The 25,509-nt window shown below is 61.3% G+C and overlaps 1 protein-coding gene across 1 annotated transcript; it reads right to left on the reverse strand.

Annotated features, from left to right (window-relative positions):
* Positions 1-13,449: 13,449 nt before the first annotated feature.
* Positions 13,450-25,088, reverse strand: LOC120394861 (coiled-coil domain-containing protein 71-like). Its single transcript, XM_039519035.1, has 2 exons — positions 25,037-25,088; positions 13,450-16,899 (listed from the first exon to the last, which is right to left on the reverse strand). The coding sequence occupies exons 1-2, from the start codon at positions 25,081-25,083 to the stop codon at positions 15,660-15,662; spliced, it is 1,287 nt and encodes a 428-aa protein (XP_039374969.1). The 5' UTR covers positions 25,084-25,088; the 3' UTR covers positions 13,450-15,659.
* Between the last annotated feature and the right edge of the window lie 421 nt (positions 25,089-25,509).

The raw sequence follows: 25,509 nt of genomic DNA on the forward strand, positions 1-25,509 counted from the left end.
GCCCCGGCTGCCCTCTGCCAGTGTGCAGGGCACCGCGCCCGCCCCGCGAGCTCTGGGCACCTCCAGGCCTCCCACCCCCTCAGCACTGCCCAGCCTCCAGGCCAAATGCCCCCCCCACTGCAAAGCTGCCACCTCTGGGCGGGAGTGGGGCAGCTTGTTGGCACTGGCAACCCATGGAGACTGCCCGCCGGGGGGGCAGCACAGACAGGCCAGGGCACAGGGTTCACACCCCCCTCAGCCAAGCCAGCCCTGCCCCGGGGAGACGATCAGCCCTTCCCGCCCCGCCCCGCCCAAGCAGGGCGCCTCAGCTCTGCCCAGGCAGCGAGAGTGAGCCAGGCGGGGCGCTGGCTGGGGCCGCCCGGCCAGGGAACAGCACGGAGGCAGCACGCAGAGCCAGGGCCGCACTGGTACCTGTACGGCTGTCGCTGCTCGGGGTCCCTGGCAAGGGCCACGCTTGGCCAGGTGGGCACACGCCCCTCCGGAAGCCCCTGGCAGCGGCCTGCAGCAGCCGACTCCCAGCTCAGTCTGCTCAGGGCTGGGCTGTTTGTTCCTGCAAAGGTTCCCTCCCTCAGGCTCCTCCTCCCGCCACCGGTGCCAGGTGGGGCGGGCCCCGCAGCTCAGCCAAGGTGAGCGGGAGGCCAGGTGCAGCGACTCTCCCAGCCCTGCGCACGGGGGAGAGGAGGGAGTGTGCCCCTGCCCCCTGAGCTGCCAGCCCTCAGCTCCCCGCTGTGAGGGAGGTGCAGCATGCGAGGGCCTGGGCCCTGGGGCCCTGCAGCCATGGGGAGGGGCGGGGACCTCAGGCTGTGGCTGGCACAGATTGCAGGTAGGCCCCGGGGCTTGGGGTCGTGCCACGTGCCAGGGAGTGCCCGGCTCTGCCCGGGCAGGGCGCCCAGGCCTGTCCCTACGTACAACACTTGGAGCATGTCTCCTGCCCAACAACATGCTTGGAGCCGCCCGTCGGCCACCCTGACACGCGACCATTGGCGCCAATCAGTGCCTAGCTGCCTGGCTCCGGGCCGGAGCCGCTGGGTGCGTGGTGTGGGACGTCACGCAGCGCCGGGGGTGGGCCCAGCACACCCTACTTTGCTCCTTGCAGGCAGGCCCGCCCCTGCCCGCTTGCTGGCACCATTAACACTTTTGATCCTGCAGCGAGCCCCTCCCTCGGTGTCGCTGGGCACGGGCAGGGTGTTCCCCAGCGCGCTGGGCACGGCACGGCTCTCCGGGGGATCTCTGCCCAGTGCCAAGCCCATCGCAGGCGATCCCTTCTGTCACGAGTCCCCGGGCGCTGCTCTGGAGCTGCTCCCCACCAAGCCAGGCAGGACTCTGGGAGCCTCCTCTCCCTCGGAGCAGCCTGTCTGCAGGGCAAGAAGCTCCCACGGCTTCACCTCCTGGGTCTCTCCTTGGAGCATTCAGCCTCCTCTGCCCCTCCGTGCGCTTCCCCCAGCGAGTCCGCCCCGGCGGGGTCCTGGGGGAGCCACAGGGTCCTGCCCCCCCACTTCGCAGTCAGACGTGACTCTCAGCCAGCCAGGGACACAGAGGTTTATTCGATGACAGGAACAGGGTCTAACACAGAGCTTGTAGGTACCGTGAACCGGACCCCTCGGCCGGGTCCATTCTGGAGGGGGGGGCAGTGAGCCAGATCCCCACATCTGCACTTCACTTCTCGTCCCCAGCCAGCTCCAGACTGACACCCCCTCCAGCCCCTCCTCTCTGCTCAGCTCCTTTCCCAGGCCAGGGGGGTCACCTGACCTCTGTGTCTCCAACACCTTCAGTTGGCACCTTTGCAGAGGGGGGGCCCAGGCCATCAGTTGCTAGGAGACAGTGTCAGGCATTTAGGTGCACTGGCCCCTTCCTCTGCAGCAATCACACCCCCTGATCCCCCCACCTGGATACTTAAGAACTGCAGAGGGGACACTGAGGCACCAACACCATATTCAGAGCAAACATTAAGAACATTCCCAGTTCGTCACAGTGCCCCAGCTACAGGGGTGTCCCTGACAGGGAGCTGGGCCCAGCCGGCGAGTCAGGAGGGTACAGTACCCGCTGCCAGGGGTGGCAGGTTTGTATAATTGTTGGTGGTGCCAGTGGTGAGCTGGAGCAGGTTCCCACAGGTTCTCAAGAACCGGTTGCTAAAATTAGACCTCTGTGAAGAACCGGTTGTTAAAGGGCCAGGGGGTGGGCAAAGAACTCTGGTCCGTGGGCCGGACCATCCTGTTGCTCCCAGGATTCCCAGCTGGGGAGGCTGAGGCTCCCCCGGCCCTTCCCCCCAGCTGCAGCGTGGCCAGCCGCCGGCACCAGCTGGGCAGCTCAGCTGAGCTCTGGAGTTGTCCTGCTGCCACTTTTTGAATGGCCCAGCAAGGTGGGGGTGGGGGCTGCTGCAAGCTCCAGGGCTGGCCAGAGGGGAAGGGAGGGGGCAAGTGGGCAATGGCCCAGGCCCTGCAGGCCCCGGCCCCACAAGGATCTCTCCCACCCCCTTAAATCAGAACTTTTTATAGGGAACCAGTTGTTAAGATTTTGGCAGCTCATCACTGGGTGGTGCCCAAAGAATCATAGAATATCGGTGGTGGAAGGGACCTCAGGAGGTGTCTAGTCCCACCCCCTGCTCAAAGCAGGACCAAACCCAACTAAATCATCCCAGCCAGGGCTTTGTCAAGCCTGACCTTAAAAACCTCTAAGGAAGGAGATTCCACCACCTCCCTAGGGAACCCATTCCAGTGCTTCACCACCCTCCTAGTGAAATAGTGTTTCCTAATATCCAACCTAAACCTCCCCCACTGCAACTTGAGACCATTACTCCTTGTTCTGTCATCTGCCACCACTGAGAACAGTCTAGATCCATCCTCTTTGGAACCCCCTTCAGGTAGTTGAAAGCAGCTATCAAATCCCCCCTCATTCTTCTCTTCTGCAGACTAAACAATCCCAGTTCCCTCAGCCTCTCCTCAGAAGTCATGTGCTCCAGCCCCCTAATCATGTTTGTTGCCCTCCGCTGGACTCTTTCCAATTTTTCCACATCCTTCTTGTAGTGTGGGGCCCACAACTGGACACAGTCTCCAGCTGAGGCCTCACCAGTGCTGAATAGAGGGGGATGATCACGTCCCTCGATCTGCTGGAAATGCCCCTACTTATACAGCCCAAAATGCCGTTAGCCTTCTTGGCAACAAGGGCACCCTGTTGGACCCCAGAATGGGTCCAAGTCCCCCCCACACACACGCACCTGCCTAAGGCCCTGGGAGGGAGTTTGGGTGCAGGAAGGGGGTCGGGGTGCGGGTTCTGGGCGGGGGCAGGGGTTTGGGGTGCAGGAGAGGGGTGCAGCGATTACCTTGGGCAGCTCCCGAAAGCGACCCGCACCCCACATTGGCAGCGGCTTAGAGGCAGGGGGGCCGCAGGCACCAACCCCATAGCTCCTATTGGCTGCAGTTCCCAGCCAATGGGAGTTGCGGAGTCGGCGCTTGGGGCAGGGACAGCGTGCGGAGACCCCCTGCTCTCCAGGGGCCGTAGGGCCGTTCTGGCTGCTTCCAGGAGTAGCGCGGAGCGAGGGCGGGGAGGAAGCTGCCTTACCCAGCTGAGCTGCCGATGGTGGTGGCCAGGGGTCTCCGGGCCCTTTTAAATCACCCGGGGGTATCAGGCGGGGCTGGGGGAGAGACCCAGCCCGAAACAGTGGTGGAGCTGGGCCCCTGGGCCTGGAATATTCCTGGAGCCTGGGCACCATGTCCATCTAACTCGCCGCCCCTGCCCGCAGCCCCTGGCCACGTGGGCGCCCCCGGCAGAGGCCTGGCCAGAGGGGCTCGCGGAGCCCAGCCCGGGAGCGGCCTGCCCGGTTAGCTCCAGCTTGCCCATGAGGGGAAGGCCAGTTCTCACACCGCCACTCAGGACTGGCAGAGCTGCCAGCTCTCCCTGCCGGTGCCAACGGCCTGTCTCACTGCCAGTGCCAGCCCCTCTGCCCTAAGCTCTGGGCGCAGGTGAGAGGGAACGAGGGGCAGAGCCCCTTCCCCACTGCCTGCGCCACAGGCGCATTGACTGGCCATTTGCTACAGGCTCAGTGCCCAGCCAACACACTGCCACGCGGCGCAGCGACACATCCCATCTCCCTGGGCACACGCTGGCACCGGCAGCCTGGAGAGCCCGTGCCCAGCCCCTCCCCTTGTGCTGCAGGCTCCACAGGCTGCCAGCCAGCCCCCAGCACCGGCACCGGCAGCCGGTCAGACAGGGGCTTGGGGTGAACGTGCGGCAGAGGGGGGGCATGGGAGCGGGAGTCCGGGGTCCAGGCCACGCTTCGCCCACAGCTGGCTCGGGCATCGGCTGTGGGGCACCATGCCGGGGCTGGGCTCCCCAGACAGCAGGCGCCTGCTCAGCGACCTAGAGCACAAGAAAGGATACGTCACGCCAGACTGCGGGGACAAACCTGCTCCCCAGGCCCCCAGACACATGTGTGTCCCTGCACGACATGCACACGTGCAGGCACCCCCCAGACACACGCATGTACCTGCACGACATGCACACGTGCATGCCCACACCCACACAGCACCCCCAGACACGTGTGTACCTGCATGACATGCATACATGCAGGCACCCCCCAGACACACGCTTGTACCTGCACAACATGCAGATGTGAATGCCCACACAGCACCCCCCAGACACGTGTGTACCTGCATGACATGCACACGTGCAGGCATCCCCCAGACACACATGTCCCTGCACGACATGCACATGTGCACAGCCGCACACGCACGGGCACCCGCAGACACACATGTACGTGCAGGGAGCTGCACATCAGATGGGATGCGTTGCCTGAGAGTAAATAAGCTCTGCACCAGCAAGCCAGCCCCACCCATGCGCCCCCAGCCGCACACACCTCCCTGGAGGGCCCTGTGCAGATAGCGGGCCGGCCCCTGCGCCCCCCGGCTGTCATGGAGGTCGGCGAGCGGCTCCCTGGCCAGCAGCAGGCTGGTTTCGTCCTGGTGCAGCTCCCCCAGCCGGTGCATCACATGCAGCTGCCGCCTCCACCGTGCCACCCGCTGCATCCTGGGCGTGAGAGCGGCGCGTCCCAGCCAGGGCACCTGCAGGGGGCAGCGTCACGGGGCAGTGGGGAGAGACAGAGCACAACACCCAGCCATGGCACCCACACACGGGGGGGAGGGGCACGGGGCCCTCATGTAGTGGGGGGGACATGGGGGTCCCCAGCCCATTCAGCCGTGGTGCCCTGCCAGGGAGGCTCCCGCAGACCCCCCCGAGGGGGGCCCACCTTTGTGGGGTAGGAATCAGGGCAAAGCCAGCTCCCACCCATGGCAATCCCACATGCAGGGACAACCTGCCGCAGCCCAGGAGCCCCTCACCTGCTCGGCGAGCGTCTGCCCCGTCCTGGCCTCTGCCGCCTGCCGCCGGCGCTGTGGCTCCTCGTGCAGGACTCGCCAGAGCTCCTCAGCGCCGGCCCCTGGGGGGAGGGACGGGGCGAGTGTCCAGGCCAAGTGCCCCAAGCTGGTGGCCGCAGGGCTGCTGCTATGTACCCAGCCAGCCTGGCCAATGGGCTGGGCCCGGGGCAGGCCCACGGGGCTGAGAAATGGAGCCCCCCCCCGACCCGGGGTGCAGCCAGCCCAGACCACGGGGCTCAGAATGTGCAGCCAGGGCCGTGGGCGCTGGCTCCGGGGGCCAGGGAGCTGGGGCTGGGCCCTTACCTCCCGCTGCCTCCAGCAGGCCCAGCTCCCCAGGGCTCCTGCATCGCGCCAGGGCTGGCGGGCTCAGGAAGTATTTGGCTCTTTCAGGGCCCAGAAGGCTGCGGGCAAGGAAGCAGGTCACACCATGCAGCCTGACCCGCTTGCTGTGCCTGGCATGCCCAGCCCCCACCCACGATGGCAGTGCCACCCCCCCTAAGCCCAGGATCCACCCAGTTTGCCATGGCCCACCCCTCAGGATCTAACCCACCTGGAATCCACCCAGGATCTGGCCCAGCCCACCACGTCCCTGCCCGGCTGGTGCCCACGAGTGCCCAGGCAGCCGGGGTGCCGGCCCTGTTAGGACACCCGGCGTTTCCATGGGGCGACCCCACCCCACCCTGCCAGCGGCCTGCAGGGCTCCCCTGGGAGGGGCTCGCCTCCCTCGCTCACCTGTACAGGTGCTGCCGATAGTCGGGTGGGGGGCCGGCCGGGGGCTCCTCCTCGATCCCCGGCAGCCTCTGGCTCTTGCTCCCCTCACAGGGGGCTTGGCTGCTGGGTGCTTCCTCCATGGGGCCGGACCCCTGGTGCCCCCAGCACTGGGACTCAGCTAGAACAGAGGGGGAGGGGCGAGGAGCAGGGGAGACCCTTCACCATGGTACCCCCCCTTCACTGGGCCCCACCCCATCCCCACCACACTCACGGTTCCCCACACCCTGCCAACCCCCCGCCTCACCCCAGCACTCGGCCCCAGGCTCTGCTGGGGAGCAGGGAGAACCAGCCCCCCACATGGCGAGGTCCCTGGCACCCCTGGGCCCCGGCTCACTGTCACCTGCTGGCCCCGCGGCTCCGGCCTCTTGTGCAGGTGTTGCCATGGCACCACCGTCTCCTCCCGCCCAGATCACCGGGCAGCAGAGCCTGGCAGTGGGCAGGGCACTGGGGAGGAGCGTTGGGGGCAGGGAGGGAAGGGGGGCTGGGCTGCCCCGGGGATGGGGGGGGGATATAAGGACATGCTGTGGGTCCGGCCCCTCTTGCTGACCGTGGGCTGTGGCCAGGCCCCCCACCAGCCAGCTCCTCAGGCCAGGGCTTGCTGGGGTTCCCGGGGGGGACACGGGGAGTGGGGGGCAGAGCCATAGCCCAGGCTCACACTGCCCCCTTCTGGCTGCCTGGAGCAGGGACTGCCGGGGGCTGGAGGGTTGGTTCTCGGCTGCCAGCCCATCCCCAGCCCAGGCGGAGGGGACGCTGGGCACCCCCAGAGCCAGGCAGGCCTCTGTGCTCAGCCCTTCAGCTTCATTTCTGCCACATACACCTGGCAATAAGTGCCAGCTCCTGCCCCTGCTGCCAGAGACGCGAACAAAGGGCTGAAATGCGCTACGGGGGCTGGGGAGTCCGATGCTATTCGGCAGCATGCCCGCCCCGCCCCCCGGATACCAGGCCTGGTCACCCCCCTCCCACCGCAGAGAGGAGAGGCGGGTGGTGGGAATGACTAGGGGCCAGGAGAAACTCCCGTACCGAGAGAGACGGAAAAGACTGGGCCTGCTTCCCTCTCTCACAGCCAGTTCCCCCAGCCTTGGGATCTGCCAGGAAACATGAGCAGAACATCTGTGAAGCCACGTTCGGTGCTTGCCTGAATGGTTCTCCAAGTTCAAAGCATTACCAGAGACCACTGCCTTGTCAGCAGCCACTGCGCAGGGAGCAGGCTCTGGGTGTGGGGAGCTGGAGGGACCAGGGCGTCACCCCAACCCCAAGGATACAGAGCGAAGCAAAGAGGCAATTAGCGCAATGCATGCCCAGCACCGACGTCACCTGAGTTCCAACCCCGCTGCTCCCAGGGAAGCCAAGGGGGAGCGCCGCCCCCACCCCCTTTTAGAGGTGATCAGTGTGTTTGCACAGTGGATGGCAGAGGCAGGGCTGAACAGGTGGAGGAAGGCACACAGACAAGCCCTGCATGGCACTGCACCTCCCTGCTCCTGCCCTGGGAAGCCGTGTCCTAGCTGCCAGGGAGAGGGATCCTGGAAGCCTGTGTGTCCCTCGCAGCTCCTGCACCTGGCTACGCCTGCTTTGCTGGCAGGACCGTGACATTACAGCACATCACTGTGAACACTTCCCTTGCAGAGTAATTCCCTGCCAGCAGCTCCTGGACACCTGGGCCTGCCCAGCCAGGCACCTCAGGCCTTCATGGTTGCTGCGAGAGAGAAAAACGTTAATGAGCTGGGACAAGATGCTGCGTTTGCTTGGGTGCATGTATTGGACTGGCTGACGCTGCTGCAGGGTGCGAAGGAGAGGCAGGATGGGGGAGCAGGGCTCATAGTGCTGAGTTTTAGAGAATCCAGCCCCGTGCAGCAGCCAGTCACACCTGAGGCTCTGCCCCGTTCACTTGACAATGTGTGATTGTCATTAGCACCCACGGCAGCAGCCTGGCCAAGGGCACGGAAGGGCCAAAGAGGAGCCGGACGCAGCTGGCTGGGTTCTGAAGCACCATTTTACTGAAGGACGGCAAGGCCAGATCGCCCGCTCCCATTTCACTTCACTGAAGAGAGAGTTTGATTTTGGCCTGTTTCCTCGTAAGAGTGGGACGCTACCATTGCCCTTCCCTGAACAGCGGCGTCCGAGTATACACAGCACGCGGGGCACCATCTGCCCAGCAACTGGCCACGCTGCACACACACTTCACTCCCAGCACAAGGGGACCAGTTGTTTCAGATTCACAACACAAGCAGCATGTGGGGTTCCCTCCTGCAGGTGATCCCATTCCCAGGCTGACAGCAGGGGCGGCAGGCTGGTAGGAAATGGCCCGCTGGCTCTGGGGCCTAGCACTCTGCTGGTATGGGGCTGGCCTGGATTGGCACCAAAGAGAAGATCCGTGGCCAAGCCGGTGGCTCCAGTCCAAGCAGAAGCAGCCAGTCACGCTGCAGCAATGGAAGGTCTCTCACAAGGCTGCTCGGCAATGATGGACAGTTCCCCCGGCCCATCGGAAATGCTGCAGGCAGAGAGGACGCCAGTGTCTCTCCAGACACTAACTGCACCGCTTGGTAAACTCCAGGTGCCAACGGACGTCCCTGGCGCGCTGTGGCCGGAGGCGGGTTTCCAAGTGCTCTGGGTGCCCCCAGGAGTGGGGAGAGGAGCATGGCTGTTGGCATGTCACTGCAGCACTGCGTGCCTGGCTTTGCCTCTGGGGAAGGCCCCAGCCGCCCTCTGCGGAGCCCTGTGTGCAGCTACAGGAACTGAACGGGATCATTAAGACTCCACAGGAGGCACAGGCCAGGGGATATGAAGGGATTCCTCAGGGCAAGGGCTAATTGCCGCTGAGGGGAACTTGCTTTGGATGCTCATGCTGGGAGGAGACGCACTCCTCGATCGACACGGCCTGGGCAGGGCTCTGGGCGCGAGCGCTGCAGAGCCCAGAGGCACATCAGCTCCCCGCAAAGCCCCCAGCCGCCCCTCCACAGCGCCGCGCCCGCCTGGTGCCCACACGGCCCGACCAGCTCAAGGAAAAGCTGCCTGCAAAGGGAGCTCTCTGGTGCTTCCCAGCCTGCGCTGAGCACAATCCCCCAGCCGCTCACGCCATGTCCAGGAGCCAAACAGGCCTGGCAGCCACCACAGCCGGCTTCCTTGGGTTCCCCTAATCCCAGCTCCTTGCTTCTGCAGCAGCCGGAGGGGCCCCCTCTCGGCAGCAAGGGAGCTGTGCTGGCAGAGCTCAGGGCCAGGGTATTACACACTGACCCAGAGGCTGGGCTGAGCCGCTCCTGGGGCACAGCCCAGGGAGCAATACTGGCCCTCGGCCCCGCCCAGCACAGCTTAGCAAGCCACGCGCTGCACCCCGGGAAGGAACAGTAGGGGCAGGGACAATCTGCCACAGGGCACTGTCGCTACCTGCTGGAAGGTGCCCCCGACCACAGGGGTTCCAAACACACTGGTCTACAATTTTTTAGAAGTCGTCTGCTTCAGAAATAAAATGTGCTATTTATTATGTATTTTGATGTGCTGAATTCAAATATGACAATTAAAACGGATTGGCTACTGTTTCTCAAAGAAGTTCACGAATCTGAGGACCAACAAAGACACCTTCCTTTATCTTAGCTTCACTTAACCTTGGAAATTTTCCACGGAGGTACTTGAAAAAACTTGTGTTTTGTCACTGGCCTTGACAAAGTTCTTCATCAGACCCAGCTTGATGTGTAAGGGTGGTAACAAAATCTTCCTTGATTCAACAAGTGGTGGATGCTGAACACTTTTCCTCCCAGGCTCCAATGACTGTCGGAGTGGCCAATCTTTCTTGATGTAGTGGGAATCTCTTGCACGACTATCCCATTTGCAGAGAAAACAGCAGTACTTTGTGTATCCAGTCTGCAGACCAAGCAAGAGAGCAACAACCTTCAAATCGCCACAAAGCTGCCACGGATGTTGGTCATAGTTTATGCACCTCAAAAGTTGTTTCATGTTGTCATAGGTTTCCTTCATATGGACTGCATGACCAACTGGAATTGATGGCAAAACATTGCCATTATGCAGTAAAACAGCTTTAAGACTCGTCTTCGATGAATCAATGAACAATCTCCACTCATCTGGATCGTGAACGATGTTGAGGGCTGCCATCACACCATCGATGTTGTTGCAGGCTACAAGATCACCTTCCATGAAGAAGATGGGACAAGATCCTTTTGACGGTCACGGAGCATGGAAACCCTAACATCACCTGCCAGGAGATTCCACTGCTGTAGTCTGGAGCCCAACAGCTCTGCCTTACTCTTGGGTAGTTCCAAATCCCTGACAAGGTCATTCAGTTCACCTTGTGTTATGAGGTGTGGTTCAGAGGAGGAGGATGGGAGAAAATGTGGGTCCTGTGACATTGATGGTTCAGGACCAGAAGTTTCATCCTCTTCCTCGTCTGACTCAAGTGAGAATGATTCTGGTGCATCAGGAACCGGCAGTCCTTCTCCGTGGGGTACTGGGCGTATAGCTGAGGGAATGTTTGGATAATGCACAATCCACTTTTTCTTCTTTGACACACCTTTCCCAACTGGAGGCACCATGCAGAAGTAACAATTGCTGGTATGATCTGTTGGCTCTCTCCAAATCATTGGCACTGCAAAAGGCATAGACTTCCTTTTCCTGTTCAACCACTGGCGAAGATTTGTTGCACAAGTGTTGCAGCATATGTGTGGGGCCCACCTCTTGTCCTGATCTCCAATTTTGCAGCCAAAATAAAGGTGATAGGCTTTCTTAACCATAGTGGTTATACTGCGCTTTTGTGATGCAAAAGTCACTTCACCACAAACATAGCAGAAGTTATCTGCACTGTTCACACAAGTACGAGGCATCACACTTTGGCTAAACAGAAATGTGTCCCTTTGCAAAATCAAACACTGATAAATAAGAGAGCATGACACTGTATGATTTCTAGAGCTGATATAGGGCAATTTGTTCAGCAGAGTGATGTAAGCTTCGTTATGATTGCATCATCCATGACTTCTAGGAATAACATGATGCAATTCATATCATGTATGATGCGATACCAGCTTCAGATTGTATCCTTCATTGTTTTGCCTAAAAAGCAAGTACTGTCCAAACCCATTCATAGATTTATTCATAGATCCAGTCAAAGATGGATTTTAGTCATTTCTGGTTTAAATTGAGATCCCTTCCCTTTATAACTCACTTATCCTCCGCTATTCCCAAGTCAAGGGTCGTATATACTGACCCAATAGCATAACTTGAAAACTAGAGCCAACCAACAATTTTAAGCATCATTTTCATTCTCAGTGACCCAGAATTAGTAAAGTTTGACTCCATTTATTTCAGAAGCATTTTGGCTGTAGAGCAGTGACATCAGCATCACTTGAAACCCTGCACAACGAATACACTCACTTCTCTAGGACACAAGGCTGAACTTGGTCAAACTGCAGGTGCCAAAGCAGCCTGGCCCCACTCATCAGCTCTGCCAGAAACTCAGGCCCGTGCGTGGAGCTTCCCCCAGTGCTACAGGCAGGGGAGAGAAACCTCCTCCTCTCCCCAAGGCAGGCACTGGGTGTCTCCCATTCGTGGGGTTTTCACACACCCACTGGCCACAGAGAGCACTAAATGAGGAGCCTGTGGGGGGAAATGGCACTGGGCACAGGACTCACACTGCAGATTTTCAACCAAACCTCTGAAAATCAGATCCTCCCCCCTTTCACCGACCTGCGCAGACACATGCTGCTTTCCCTGCAAGAACACGGCCTCCCTAACACAAAGCAGGAAGTGCAGGGGCCCCTACCCTGGGTGCAGCCAACTCAGGCAGGGGAAACACAAACTGCCTCCTGGCAGGTAAGTAAAAGCGGAAATGATTCCCCAGGAAGGTGGGTGAGCACAGCCCTCGGCAGAGCATTAATCCACACAGCACAAGCACTGCTGAGCGTGCTGACTCTCCCGGGACCAGCACCGCCAGACTAGGTGGTCTACACAAAAGCAGACTGAAAACCACCTGTGTGCAGGGCACTGCAGTGTTACACATTCAGCACTTACTGGATCAGTTCCTGATACGGCCCTGTGGCTGCCCAAAATGCCAGTCAATCAGTAAAGAACGATCCCGCAGACCCTTACACCTCTGTGCCAACCCAGCCCCTACGGGCAGGAAGGGTTAACCCCAGGCCTCAGGGCACAGAATGCAGCCCTAAAAGGCCACGCCACCTCTCCTGAGCACCCATCCCCTCAACTCCAGCAACCCTCACACTGGGGTCCGCGGCTACCACAACCACCCGTGGCATGGAGCTGGATTCCCTCCAGCAGGGCCCCAAGGGCTGTCTGCAGCCCCCCTTGAAACAACAAAGGGGAAGGGGTTGGCAAGTGGGGTTTCTGCATTCCCCACCTGCGCTGGACCAACCCCCTGAGCACCCCTCTGCACTGCCATCTCTGCCCACGACGACCCTCGCTCGCTCGCTCAGACACCTACCTGCTCTGCGGGATTCTGGGCAGGACGAAGGTATTGCCGTGCCTATCGCTCACACACACAACCTCACGCACACTCCACCGACCAAGCCAGGGGAGAGCTCCAGCGGCTTCCAGCTCTCCCAGGAACCGGGCTGCCACGTCCCACCGCCCCCACCCCTTGCAGGAGAACCTGGGTGGACCCCCTTTTCCACACATTGTAGGAACTCATGTAGGAAGTCATGAGCGGGTGTGAAGACAACAAGCCCCGTTTGACGTGTGCAGTCGCAGGGAGAGAGCCGCGTGAGCCGCCTCAGGGACACGGAGATTTCGGGAGCTGAGCCATGTGGGGAGGAGGGCAGCAGAGTGCTGCAGCAGGTAACGCACCCGGGGGAGCCCCAGCTGCTCACCTCTCGGGAGCGGCTCAGCATACGCTGAAGGAAGAGGCCTAGGCCTGGGTATAAGCAGGTGCATGTCTCACTGGCTTCAATGGGAGCTGGACTCGCTGCTGCAGGTTCCTAGAAGCTGCCTGAGAGCAAAGCCGGCCAATGCACTGCTGTGGCCAGAAGAGGAGATAATGCTGCAGCACCTTAGAGAGGAGAGGAGAGGAGAGGAGGCGGAACAGAGCGCTCTCCCGACGGGGAAGACCCACTGGAGGGCAGCCTATTCCTCTGCCTGCTTGAAAACCAGGGAGGGAGCTGAGCATAGGGAAGGGAGGGAAATGGGAAAGACAGTGATCAAACAGCCCCCGCTCACCCAGTGCCGCTCCTGCAGTGGGAACACTGCAAAATTCAAACACAAGGGCTGTGAAAACAACGAGTGAAAAGGAAACATTTCCATCCTATAGCCACCCCGGGGCAGCCACTGAAGGTCACGTCCGGGGGGGGGGGGGGGGGGAGCACCTGGCCCGCGATGGCATTAGCAGAAAGCAACTCCTGACAGCACGACTGCTGTGGGGCTGGGGGGGCAGCTGTGCCCTCTTGAATGGTGCTCCACAGATTGGCCGGAATTGCCAATTGCATGTGAACTAGTGTAAAATTCCGACTGTCAGTGCTGGATGGGGTGTGACCATCGCCCTGCACAGAGACAGCCTTCATCATCTCGCTCTTGACTGACAGGGAGTCTCGAGCCAGAGACCATGAAAACAGAAAGGGGCATTTTCCCCCCTTCTCCGGAGGAGAATCGACCCAAAGTGCTGAGGCTGTTTGTGGGAGGGCCCCGTCTCTCATTACCGGGCGGCCCTGTTTTGTTAACACACAAGCACACCAGAAGGTCGCACACTTTGTTGCATGCATTGACGACCTGTGCGTCCAATGAGGGAGCAGCATATTAAGCTATTGCCTATGATGCACAAGCAGCAGCAGGGGGCGTCAGAGAAGCTCCTCTGCCTGCAGCACCAACTGGACCCCGGGGCCTGATCTCCCTTTCCCTTACACAGGCTTTTCCAGGTCCCCCAGCCCACAGCCTTCTGCCAGCTGATGCCTAGAGCATCCTCCGGAACGGCTCTGGGGTGCCGCAGCAGGGTGGATTCAGCCACCCCGGGCCATGGCGTGCAATGTCCCACCTGGCGTCGGCTGGCTCCGCTCAGCTGCTCTTCCACGGCACACGGCGGCTGGCAGCTCTTGCTTCCTTGGAAAGCCAGCACCCTCCATAGAAGGCAGAACCAACTGTACCCAGTGAAGGCTCTGCCTTCAGATCACACCCAGCAACGCAACTGCGATAAGCATATTCCCAGCCTGTACCTGCCAGACTTCCCCAGTGAGGAGGGAAGGAGGCACCTACCCCTTGTTTTCTCATGCTCCCCTGAACATAGAACTAAGCACGGAGACTCTAAGCAGAGAAAGATTTTATACCCTGCAGCAGATCATCACCCTAAAATCCCAGAAGAGCTGGCAAATCTGAAATCCAGGATGAGAAATAAATATACAGTGGCTTAACCCCGCGCAAACCACTCCCCAGAAACTAATACCTTATTCTCTTGAAATGTTAAAAAAATTGCTGGAAACTCCTTTGATGAACCTGCTGCTGCTGTGCTCTGGTTCTCAGCCATACACATTCCCCTGGAGCCAGCAGAACATTAGCAACACTCGATACATTCAGAAGCACAGTGGGCGAGTTCTCAACCTAACCCGCAAGTCACTGGAATGTCCAGCAGCACTCAAGTGATGACGCTCTGGCCAGGAAATATTCAGTATCCGCTGATGGGCAGCCCCAGATCTTGGGTCGACAACCAGCCACAAATTCATTGCTTAAGTTAACGGACGGGGCCTGACAGCACCTTTCCCGCGGTGTCTTTGGAAGCAAACCCGCAGGAAGCATTTAGTATTTCTGCCAACAGCGAAAGGGGCGGCAGACAGACTCAGAGCGAACAGCCCAATCAGCCCTCCCCTACGTTCCATTTTCTTTGCCGAGGTCACCTGAGCAGGACAGACCTACGAGCTGGTAAGCCTCCATCCAGCATGGTGTTTCCAGAGACAAATGTGTGGCTATAATTCTGCCTGCTTCTGAGCTTCTCAAGAGAGCCCAGAACAGACAGGTAAGAACACTGACGATGGGAAAGAAACCCTGGCACCTTTCGACAAAAGACTGACTGAAGGGTGAACCCAGCTCCAGAGGGGCGGAGGAGACGTGTCTTCAGACAGTGCCAGGGCACTGTGTGTGTGTAGATAGATAGATATAGAATAAAGTTATAAAATTTGATCAAAATAAAACTAATAAATGTACAGCTTGAAAAAGAGCAAAACATCACAGTGCATGAACGTCAGGAGAAAGTCCGGCGCTCCTCACTGCACAGACATACGCTCCAGCACGTTCAGAAAAGCACAGCACAGAACGCTAGCACCTGGCTTCGCTCAGCTCACCATGGGGGCTGGGAGTCGTTGTCCTGGATTTCTAAACACGGCTTTGTACTCGCGCAGTCCAACTCTGCAGAACGTTGCCAGGCAGCCAGCAACAGCTGCGGAGCAAGGTGCCCAAAGTCTGCAGGTCCCGGCTGTGATACTGCTGCCGGACACTAGAGAATGAAAGTGGCTCTTACACATCTCCACAGCCTGGCAGCTGGTTCACACTTACGTATTTAAGAGAAAAGTGACAAAAGGAAGGAACTCAGGGGACATTGTGAGAGGGGGACAATGGCTGAATTCTGATCACAGGGGACAGGTTAACCCTAAGGATCTTCTGTGCTCTCCTCCTCACTTCTTCGTCTGACGACGAGCTGTCCACCTTAATGGCCCGGGATCTCAGCAGGTTCAAAGTGCTCTGACCTAGTTCAGGTTTATTCATGGCATTTTTCTTCTTCTTCTTCTGTGGTGCTTCTTTCACCTCCTCGGCTCTTTTCCTTTTCTGCCCAACAGTCTCCTGACTACTGCTGTCTTTCCATTCAGTTCTCCCCCCCGGAACTTCCTTGGCTTTATTTGTAAAGGCCTTGGTCTGTGACCCCCCACTGCAACACTGAGATGAGCTGCCTGTAATCCTCCCATTCAGGATTCCAGATGCTTTGCAACCATTGCTCTCCTTTAGCACCCCACCTCGAGTTCCCTTCAGAAGCGTTACAGCTAGAGCGGGAGAATCTGGCGCTTTCGTAACGACGTGTTTGTAGCCTTTGAGGTCTACCTGCCCCGCGGGTAGCTTAGCGTTCTGCCTTGAGGCACCCGACGCCTTGAGAAGCTTCAGGTCCGAGGGGGAGATCCCAAGATGCCCCTCTTTGTATTTGGACTCCAGACAGGATGCTGTGGCTTTCAGTGGGACCAAGGCTTCCAGCACGACAGAGAGTCTCATGGCTGGATACACATCAGGGTACATATTAGCTGGGAAGCCCATTGCTGAGGCCTTCGACGTGCCTGACCGTGTCTCTTTCAGCGAGTTCAGCAGCAGGTTTGTGGTCCTCCCTTTAGAGACAGGCTTGGTGCGAACGTTAGGAGAGCCGACCGACACCTCCGCACGTGTCCCAGGCGCCTCTGCTGTTACGGCAGGGCTTCTAACCGGAGCGTTAGTACAGTCAGAGACAGCAGCGCCTGGGTTTGAATTGTCGGGTGTCTGGCTGGGAGTAGCCGCCGTGCAGGAGCTGTACCCATAAACATCCTTGCTCCTTAAGACTGTGGGCTGGTAGCCTTCCTCCTTGAGGCCTTGGAGAAAGGCCACCAGCTGGGTTTCGGTGTCTGAAAGGTCCTTGGACATGGGGTTGAAGACTCTGAGAGCTTCCTCCAGGGCTTTCTGTCCTGCAGAAGAGATTCTTGACCAAGAATGGACAGCTTTTTCTTCCGCATTGTTCACCTCAATATTCATGGCATTAGGGTAGTAGGCACTTCCAATAGGTCCAAATTCCTTGAAAACCAGCGCTGGACACCTCAAAGGGAAAGAGAAGACAGTTAGCACAACCCAAACACCAATCTCCAGGCTTCTAAGGGAAGGCTATGGAGAACCCTCTGAGATCTTAAATGCCAGTGACCATCTAGTCCAGGGATCGGCAACCTTTGGCACACGGCTCACCAGGGTAAGCACCCTGGTGGGCCGGGCCGGTTTGTTTACCTGCCGTGTACGCAGGTTCGGCCGATGGTGGCTCACACTGGCCGCAGTTCGCCGCTCCAGGCCAATGGGGGCGGCGGGAAGTGGCGCAGGCCGAGGGATTTGCTAGCTGCCGCTTCCCGCAGCCCCCATTGGCCTGGAGCGGCGAACCGCTGCCAGTGGGAGCCGCCGTCAGCCGAACCTGCGGACGCGACAGGTAAACAAACTGGCCCGGCCTGCCAGGGTGTCACGGAGTGTGGGTGAGTCAGGCCCTGCACCCCCGGGCTCCCTGCCGATTCACCAGGACTCTCAGCCAGCCAGTAAAGCAGAAGGTTTATTTAGACGACAGGAACACAGTCCAACACAGGTCTTCAGGCACAGATAACCGGATCCCCCGTTAGGTCCATCTTGGGGCCCCACAGCCCCCCTTGGGGATCAGAGCCCTCTCTCCCTGCTTCCCCTCTTTCCCCAGCCAACTCCAGTCTGCCCCACCCCCTCCGGCCCCTCCTCTCTCCTCCGCTTCCTTCCCGGGCCAGGAGGTCACCTGACCCCTTTGTCTCCAACACCTTTAGATGCACCTTTGCAGGGAGGGGCCCGGCCATCAGTTGCTAGGAGACAGAGTGTCAGGCATTTGCTGCATGGCCTTTTGCTGCTAGATACTTAGGATCTGTACCCAGCTCCCAGTAAGACCAGTCCCACTTCGTCACACAGGGTGCTTACCCTGGCGAACCGCGTGCCAAAGGTTGCCGACCCCTGATCTAGTCTGACCCCCTGCGTAACCCAGGCCAGAGAACCTCACCCAGTCATTCATGCATCCAGACTAATCATTTGGGGTTAAACGACCACATCTCGTTTAGAAAACCAGCCGTGCCTGGTGTGACGATTTCAAGTGACGGAGAATCCACCACGATTGCTAGGCCAGCTGTTCCAGTGGTTAAACACCCGCACTGGAAACCGTGCACCTTATTCCAGACTCACACTTCAGCCTGCAGCCACTGGCTCATTCTGCTCTGTCGGCGAGATCAAAGCGCTCTTGCTACAGAGATCCTCTCCCTGCGCAGGCGCTTACCGGCCAGGATCAAGCCATCTCAGCCTCTTCAGACACCGAGCTCCTTAAGCCTCTCATTATAAGCCATGTTTCTTCCAACCCTCAGACCATTCTCTGCTCCAGGTGTTCAATGGCTTTTCTGAAGTACGGAGCCCAGAACTGTAGTGCTCTCACTAGTGCCATGTACAAAGACAGCATGACCTCCCTCCCTCCCTCCTTCCTCCCACTTCCTCTCCCTTGTTTATACAAATGTCTGCAATTTGCTGTCATCCAAGGACGCTCACTCCACAAAGACAATACAAACGTGTTTTTCACTGAGGCAAGAAACCACAACAGAACCCCGGCTATGATGCAGGAACTGGAACTCACTGGAGGTCTGCGCACCCAGGGCTGAGGGCCAGCACTGCTATTCCTTTAGCAGCACTCAGCTACCTATGCTGGGGGAATGGCGCTAGCAGCTGAGTACAGGATGCAAACCCCGAAAGGAACCAGCACTGCAGAACACTGTGCGGGAATTGGAGTCAGCCGACACTAGGCCAGCAGGCTGAAGCCAACACGGACGCAACAGGCTGATTCTACAGCTGGAAATGGCAACTAAAGGCTGACAAAAGCGGTAAAACGTGAAGAGTTGGTAAAACCTGCAGCTGCTGAGACACCTCTCAAACCAGTAAGAAAGTGGAATTCAGTGTTTATCAAACATTCCCTTCAAAGCCAGTCCAAGGTCTGAGATAGATAATGAAAGAGGAACGCACCCAGTTGATGGTGGACTGAAAAATGACCACCTCACAGATAGATTCCACAGGTATTCTCACATCCGCCACCTCCTTCCAGAGTCATTGTTTTTATTACCAGAGCACCTAGGAGCCCTAGAGAGATGGGCTCTCCCCAAAAGCTTCTAACCCAACTATAAAATGAGACCCAAGCGAAGGATTTAAACAGACGAGTGGCACAAGGGAACAATGAGACAATATGGGCCAGCATGATCAGCAGTGGTCTCCGTCAATGTTTGTGTCGGTCTCATGCCAAGGAGAGGTTTAGGAGGGTTTTGAAGGTGGAGATGAAATAGTTCCGGGGGAGTTACTGGGAGCTCCTCCCAAGCACGAGGGACAGCGCTGGAGAAAGCGTGTGTAGGCAATGGAGGCTGACCTCACAGCCAATGGGAGATGGAGGTTGACATCCTGATAGTGAATGAGAGGAGAAAGGGAGGGAGGAGATAGGCCAGAAAGGCAAGTGAAGACAAGTAGCTTGTGTTTGATAGGCTAGAGAATGGGGAGCCGGTGGACGGATGCAGAATCGGTAACATGTTTTGAACAGGGTGCAGAATATACAATTGTCATCTGGGAATTGGAACCTGCACCAAGAACAAAGATGGCCAGCACACCTTACTGTGGATTTTTGAAATGCCATTTTAATACAGAAACAGACCAGGAGGTGTTCTTACTTTAATATATATTTATGTTCATAAAACAGTATAGTTTAAGAAATGACTGTCTGATAAAATGTAAATGGTATCTCGTCTAATCAACAAAATTGTCTCTTGCTGCACCCCAAGTTTGTTCACCCACATGCCAGGTGATGCCCTCAATAAATCAAGCGATACCACGTGCATCCACTGGGATGGCGAATCTATGATTCTATAGTAATGACCCAAAAGTCCATTCTCCTAGAGTCACCAGAATAGCTTTTGGCCAACAACATAATGCCTCCAAACACCAAGGGGCAATTAAAGTGTTAACAGGACAAACCCTTGTGACAGGTTCAGACGCTTCGGCAGAGTCAATAATCTGACACTCTGCAGGAGTGATCAGTGAAAGGACTTAACGCCTCAAAACTTCAATGATATTTGGAAGCGGCAAGCAGAGGCTCCTTAGCAAGGCGGTGTGGTGTGGCTGAAGGCTGTAGAGGGGGGATAGAGAAAGACACAATCTGCACAGAAAGAAACCAACTGAAAACCTCCCTATGGCAAGGCCATTCCTTGCCCTTGGCTTCTCCTCCATTCCATGCTCATTAAAAGCTCAGCTGTGCATACTTTCCCTCCTAGGGTGAGGTGCACATTCCTAATCAGCACATCCTACACAGACACCAACTAGCAGCCATCTCCCAGGGCTTGGGGTGAAAGGAATTGTCTGCATGACTCCACCTTCTCAAACCGAGCCATCTGCATCACTTTTTGGGTAGTCAGGAGCCAGGTTAGAGAGATGGGGTTTACCACCCAGCCTACCCATCGAGTGTTTAGTGGCCAGGGGCGGCTCTAGGTATTTTGCCACCCCAAGCATGGCAGGCAGGCTGCCCTCGGCGACACGCCTGCGGGAGGTCCCCGGTCCCGCGGATTCAGCGACACACCTGCGGGAGGTCCCCGGTCCCGCGGATTCAGCGACACACCTGCGGGAGGTCCCCGGTCCCGCGGATTCAGCGACACACCTGCGGGAGGTCCCCGGTCCCGCGGATTCAGCGACACACCTGCGGGAGGTCCCCGGTCCCGCGGATTCAGCGACACACCTGCGGGAGGTCCCCGGTCCCGCGGATTCAGCGACACACCTGCGGGAGGTCCCCAGTCCCGCAGATTCAGCGACACCCCTGCGGGAGGTCCCCGGTCCCGCGGATTCAGCGGCTTGCCTGCGGGAGGTCCCCGGTCCCGCGGATTCAGCGACACACCTGCGGGAGGTCCCCGGTCCCGCGGATTCAGCGACACACCTGCGGGAGGTCCCCAGTCCCGCATTCAGCGACACACCTGCGGGAGGTCCCGGTCCCGCAGTTCAGCGACACACCTGCGGGAGGTCCCTGGTCCCGCAGGATTCAGCGACACACCTGCGGGAGGTCCCGGTCCCGCGGATTCAGCGACACACCTGCGGGAGGTCCCCAGTCCCGCGGATTCAGCGACACACCTGCGGGAGGTCCCTGGTCCCGCGGATTCAGCGGCTTGCCTGCGGAGGTCCCGGTCCCGCAGGATTCAGCGACACACCTGCGGGAGGTCCCCGGTCCCGCAGGATTCAGCGACACACCTGCGGAGGTCCCCAGTCCCGCCGGATTCAGCGACACACCTGCGGAGGTCCCGGTCCCGCGGATTCAGCGACACACCTGCGGAGGTCCTGGTCCCGCGGATTCAGCGACACACCTGCGGGAGGTCCCCGGTCCCGCGGATTCAGCGACACACCTGCGGGAGGTCCCGCGGATTCAGCGGATAATCTCTCCACTGATTATCCAGCGTCAGAAGAGACGTCTGTTCAAAGGGCAATGCGGGAAAGCTGCCCGACGTGGGGAGAGGAGCCGGATGGGCATGGCACTGTGGAGCACCCGTGACTGAACAGAAGGACAACGGCAGAGGGGCTTAGCCCCCAGTGGGCAGGTCGCACCTGCCCAAGACAGGTCCTGGAAGGCTCTGACTTTCCGACACTTTGGCGATACCTGGAGGGTTTGTTGTGCCAATCAAGTCTCGATGACCCAAGGGTGTTGGCAGCACAGGGCGGGTTGCCCAGGTGCACTGCACCGCTGTGTATTTCTTTCATGGCCTCATTGCTACTTTTTATGACCACTTGAAATTACTCACATTACTAACCGAATCAACAGCCTGGGCTAGAACCCCCAGAGGAAAAGCCGCCCAGCCCTGCCCGAACCCAGACCCGCTCCTGCCCCCCCACTCACACTCAGCACTACGTGACTCCGGTGCAGCCCTGGTGGGATGTGTAGCCCTGGGGCAGACAACGCCTGTCGAAGGAGGATTTAAAGCTGGCCCCTCTGCCCAGGAGAAAGGGTCACTCCTAGCTCCCCGTTCCCCCCAAAAGACCTCCCCAGCTACCGCATCTTTCCCACCCCTACCCGACGCCCTGGCTCACTACAGGCCCAGATCCAGCTCTCTGGTCCTCGTACCACACGAGTATGGGTCACTAACGACATGGGGGCAAGTACTGACTACATCAATGAGCTGGGGGATCAGGGGAGCCCTCTGAGGGACAGGGGGCTCACCCCTGTGGAGGAGGGGCCTGAGCATCTCTTGGGAACATAAGGCAGACGACAGATGCTGAGGATAACAGATCACCCTGGGGGCAGGGTGAGGATGGACGCCCCCAGGGCAGGGCAAATAGGAGCAGGGAGCAGGGCATTGGGACGGCCATCGGGCGGGAGGAGCCGGGGCGAGGCAGTGGGACGGGCCATCAGGCGGGCGGGAGGAGCCGGGGCTGGGCAGTGGGACGGGCCGTCGGGCAGGCGGGAGGAGCCGGGGCTGGGCAGTGGGACGGGCCGTAGGGCAGGCGGGAGGAGCCGGGGCGGGGCAGTGGGATGGGCCGTCGGGCGGGAGGAGCCGGGGCGGGAGGAGCCGGGGCAGGGCAGTGGGGACGGGCCGTCGGGCGGGAGGAGCCGGCGGGCTGGGCAGTGGGACGGGCCGTAGGGCGGGCGGGAGGAGCCGGGAGGCGGGCAGTGGGACAGGCCATCGAGCGGGTGGGAGGAGTCGGGGCTGGGCAGTGGGACGGGCCGTCGGGCGGGAGGAGCCGGAGGGGCTGGGCAGTGGGACGGGCCGTGGGGCGGGCGGGAGGAGCCGGGGGCTGGGCAGTGGGACGGGGCCGTAGGGCAGGTGGGAGGAGCTGGGGCTGGGCAGTGGGACGGGTCATCGGGCGGGCGGGAGGAGCCGGGGGCTGGGCAGTGGGACGGGCCATCGGGCAGGTGGGAGGAGCTGGGGGGCTGGGCAGTGGGACGGGTCATCGGGCGGGGCGGGAGCCGGGGCTGGGCAGTGGGACGGGCTGTCGGGCGGGAGGAGCCGGGGCTGGGCAGTGGGACGGGCCCGTCGGGAGGAGCCGGGGGGCTGGGCAGTGGGACGGGCCGTCGGACGGGAGGAGCCGGGGGGCTGGGCAGTGGGATGGGCCGTCGGGCGGGCGGGAGGAGCCGGGGGGCTGGGCAGTGGGACGGGCCGTCAGGCGGGAGGAGCCGGAGGGGCTGGGCAGTGGGACGGGCCGTGGGGCGGGCGGGAGGAGCCGGGGCTGGGCAGTGGGACGGCCATCGGGCAGGTGGGAGGAGCTGGGGCTGGGCAGTGGGACGGGTCATCGGGCGGGCGGGAGGAGCCGGGGGCTGGGCAGTGGGACGGGCCATCGGGCGGGCGGGAGGAGCCGGGGCTGGGCAGTGGGGACGGGCCGTCGGGCGGGAGGAGCCGGGGCTGGGCAGTGGGACGGGCCGTCGGGAGGAGCCGGGCTGGGCAGTGGGACGGGCCGTCGGGAGGAGCCGGGGGGCTGGGCCGTGGGACGGGCTGTCGGGCGGGAGGAGCCGGGGGGCTGGGCAGTGGGACGGGCCGTTGGGCGGGAGGAGCCGGGGGGGCAGGGCAGTGGGACGGGCCGTTGGGCGGGAGGAGCCGGGGGGCTTGGCCGGGGACCAGAGCCGAGGGGCAGGGGTGGGCAGTGGGCTAGGGGCTGGGCAGTGGGACCAAGCAGTGGGGCAGGGTTGGGGACTGGGGCAGAGTGGGGCTGGATCTGGGGACCAGGTCGCATGGCAGGGTCACTGAGGCAGCGCGGGGCTGCAGGCTAGGACTCAGGGCTAGGTGACGGGGATGGGTAGTGGGGCAGAGCAGGGGCAGGGGCTGGCAGTGTTTTGGGGCCATGCGTTTGGGCAGACGATGCGGGCTGGGGGGGGCAGTGGGGCCAGCAATGGGGCAATGGGGCATAGCGGGGATCAGGCGGACTGGGCAGAGCAAGGGGTGGCAATGGGGCAGAGCGGAATACCGAGGGCAGTGGGCGGGGTGGCAAGCGGGAGGACTGGGGGCCAAGCCGAGGCGGGGCTGGGTAGTGGGGCCAGCAATGGGCCAGAGCAGGAAACTGGGGGGCTGGCAATGGGGCCAGGCAGTGGGGCAGTGGGCGGGGCGGGATGGCAAAGTGGGGGGGTTGGGGGCCAGCGATCGGGCAGAGCAGGGGAGCTGGCAATGGGGCCAGGTGGTGGAGTAGTGGACGGGGCAGTGCGGCAGAGCAGTGGGGCCGGGGGCAGTGGGCGGTGGTGAGGCAGAGCAGGGGCAGCTTGGTGGGGCAGTGGGCGGGGTGCGGTGGCAGAGTGGGGACTGGAGGGCCAGGTGGTGGGGCTGGCGATGGGGCAGCACAGGGGCTGGGCAGGGCAGTGGGGCCAGCAGTGGGGCAGGGGCGGGGGTGGAGCAGAGCAGAGAGCGGGGCCTGGGGCAGAGCAGGGGCAGGCGGGGCCCGGAGCAGTGGGGCAGTCGGTGGGGCAGGGGCCGGGCTGGCGGTGGGGCAGCGCAGGGGCCGGGCAGTGGGGCAGGGGCGGCCCGGAGCAGTGGGGCAGTCGGTGGGGCAGGGGCCGGGCTGGCGGTGGGGCAGCGCAGGGGCCGGGCAGTGGGGCAGGGGCGGGGCCCGGAACAGGGGCAGGCGGTGGGGCGGGGCCCGGAGTAGGGGCAGGCGGTGGGGCAGAGGCGGGGCAGTGGGGCCGGGCAGTGGGGCAGGGGCGGGGCCCGGAACAGGGGCAGGCGGTGGGGCGGGGCCCGGCAGTGGGGAGGTGATGGGGCAGGGGCGGGGCGGGTGGCAGAGAGGGCGGGGCCCGGAGCAGGGGGCAGGTTGGTGGGGCAGGGGCGGGGCGGTGGGGCAGCGCAGGGGGCGGGGCAGGGCAGTGGGGCAGGGGCGGGGCGCGGAACAGGGGGCAGGCGGTGGGGCAGGGGGGCCCGGGCAGTGGGAGGCGATGGGGCGGGGCGGGGCCCGATAGGGGCAGGCGATGGGGCAGGGGGCCGGGCAGTGGGGCAGGGGCGGGTCCGGGCAGTGGGGCAGGCGATGGGGCGGGGCGCGGGGCAGTGGGGCAGTGGGCGGCCCGGGCGGTGGGGAGGCGGGGGCGGGGCGGGCGGCAGAGAGGGCGGGGCCCGGGCAGGGGCGGGGCCCGGCGGACGCGGCTCCTCCTCGGGCCCGGCGGGCGCAGCGCGGGACCCGGCAGCGCCCCGCCCGGGCCCGGCCCCACCTACCGGCCGCCGCGGAGCCCGAACCCGCCGCTGCGCCGCCGCTCCAACATGGCTGCCGCCGAGCGCCGGAAGTGCCGGCCGCTTCCGCTTCCGGCCCCGCCTGCTGCCTCGCCCCCGACCCCAGATCCCCAGGCCCCCTCCCCAGTCTCCTCCCACTGACCCCACCCATGAAACCCCCAATCCCCACCCCAGAGCCCCAGACCCCACCCCCCATGAAACCCCAGACCCCACCCCAGGCTTCTCCCACTGACCCCAGACCCCCACCCCCATGAAACCCCAGACCCCACCCCAGGCTTCTCCCACTGACCCCAGACCCCACCCCCATGAAACCCCAGACCCCACCCCAGGCTTCTCCCACTGACCCCCAGACCCCCACCTCCCATGAAACCCCAGACCCCACCCCAGGCTTCTCCCACTGACCCCAGACCCCCACCCCACCCATGAAACCCCAGACCCCACCCCAGGCTTCTCCCACT

The sequence above is a fragment of the Mauremys reevesii genome, unplaced genomic scaffold (genome assembly GCF_016161935.1).
Source record: "Mauremys reevesii isolate NIE-2019 unplaced genomic scaffold, ASM1616193v1 Contig80, whole genome shotgun sequence".
NCBI lineage: Eukaryota > Metazoa > Chordata > Testudines > Geoemydidae > Mauremys > Mauremys reevesii.

Coding starts and splice junctions, on each gene's coding strand:
- LOC120394861 (XM_039519035.1), bottom strand. CDS start 25,083: ATGTTGGAGCGGCGGCGCAGCGGCGGGTTCGGGCTCCGCGGCGGCCG. Junction 16,900..25,036: donor TTCGGGCTCCGCGGCGGCCG/GTAGGTGGGGCC, acceptor TTTCCCTTTGAG/GTGTCCAGCGCTGGTTTTCA.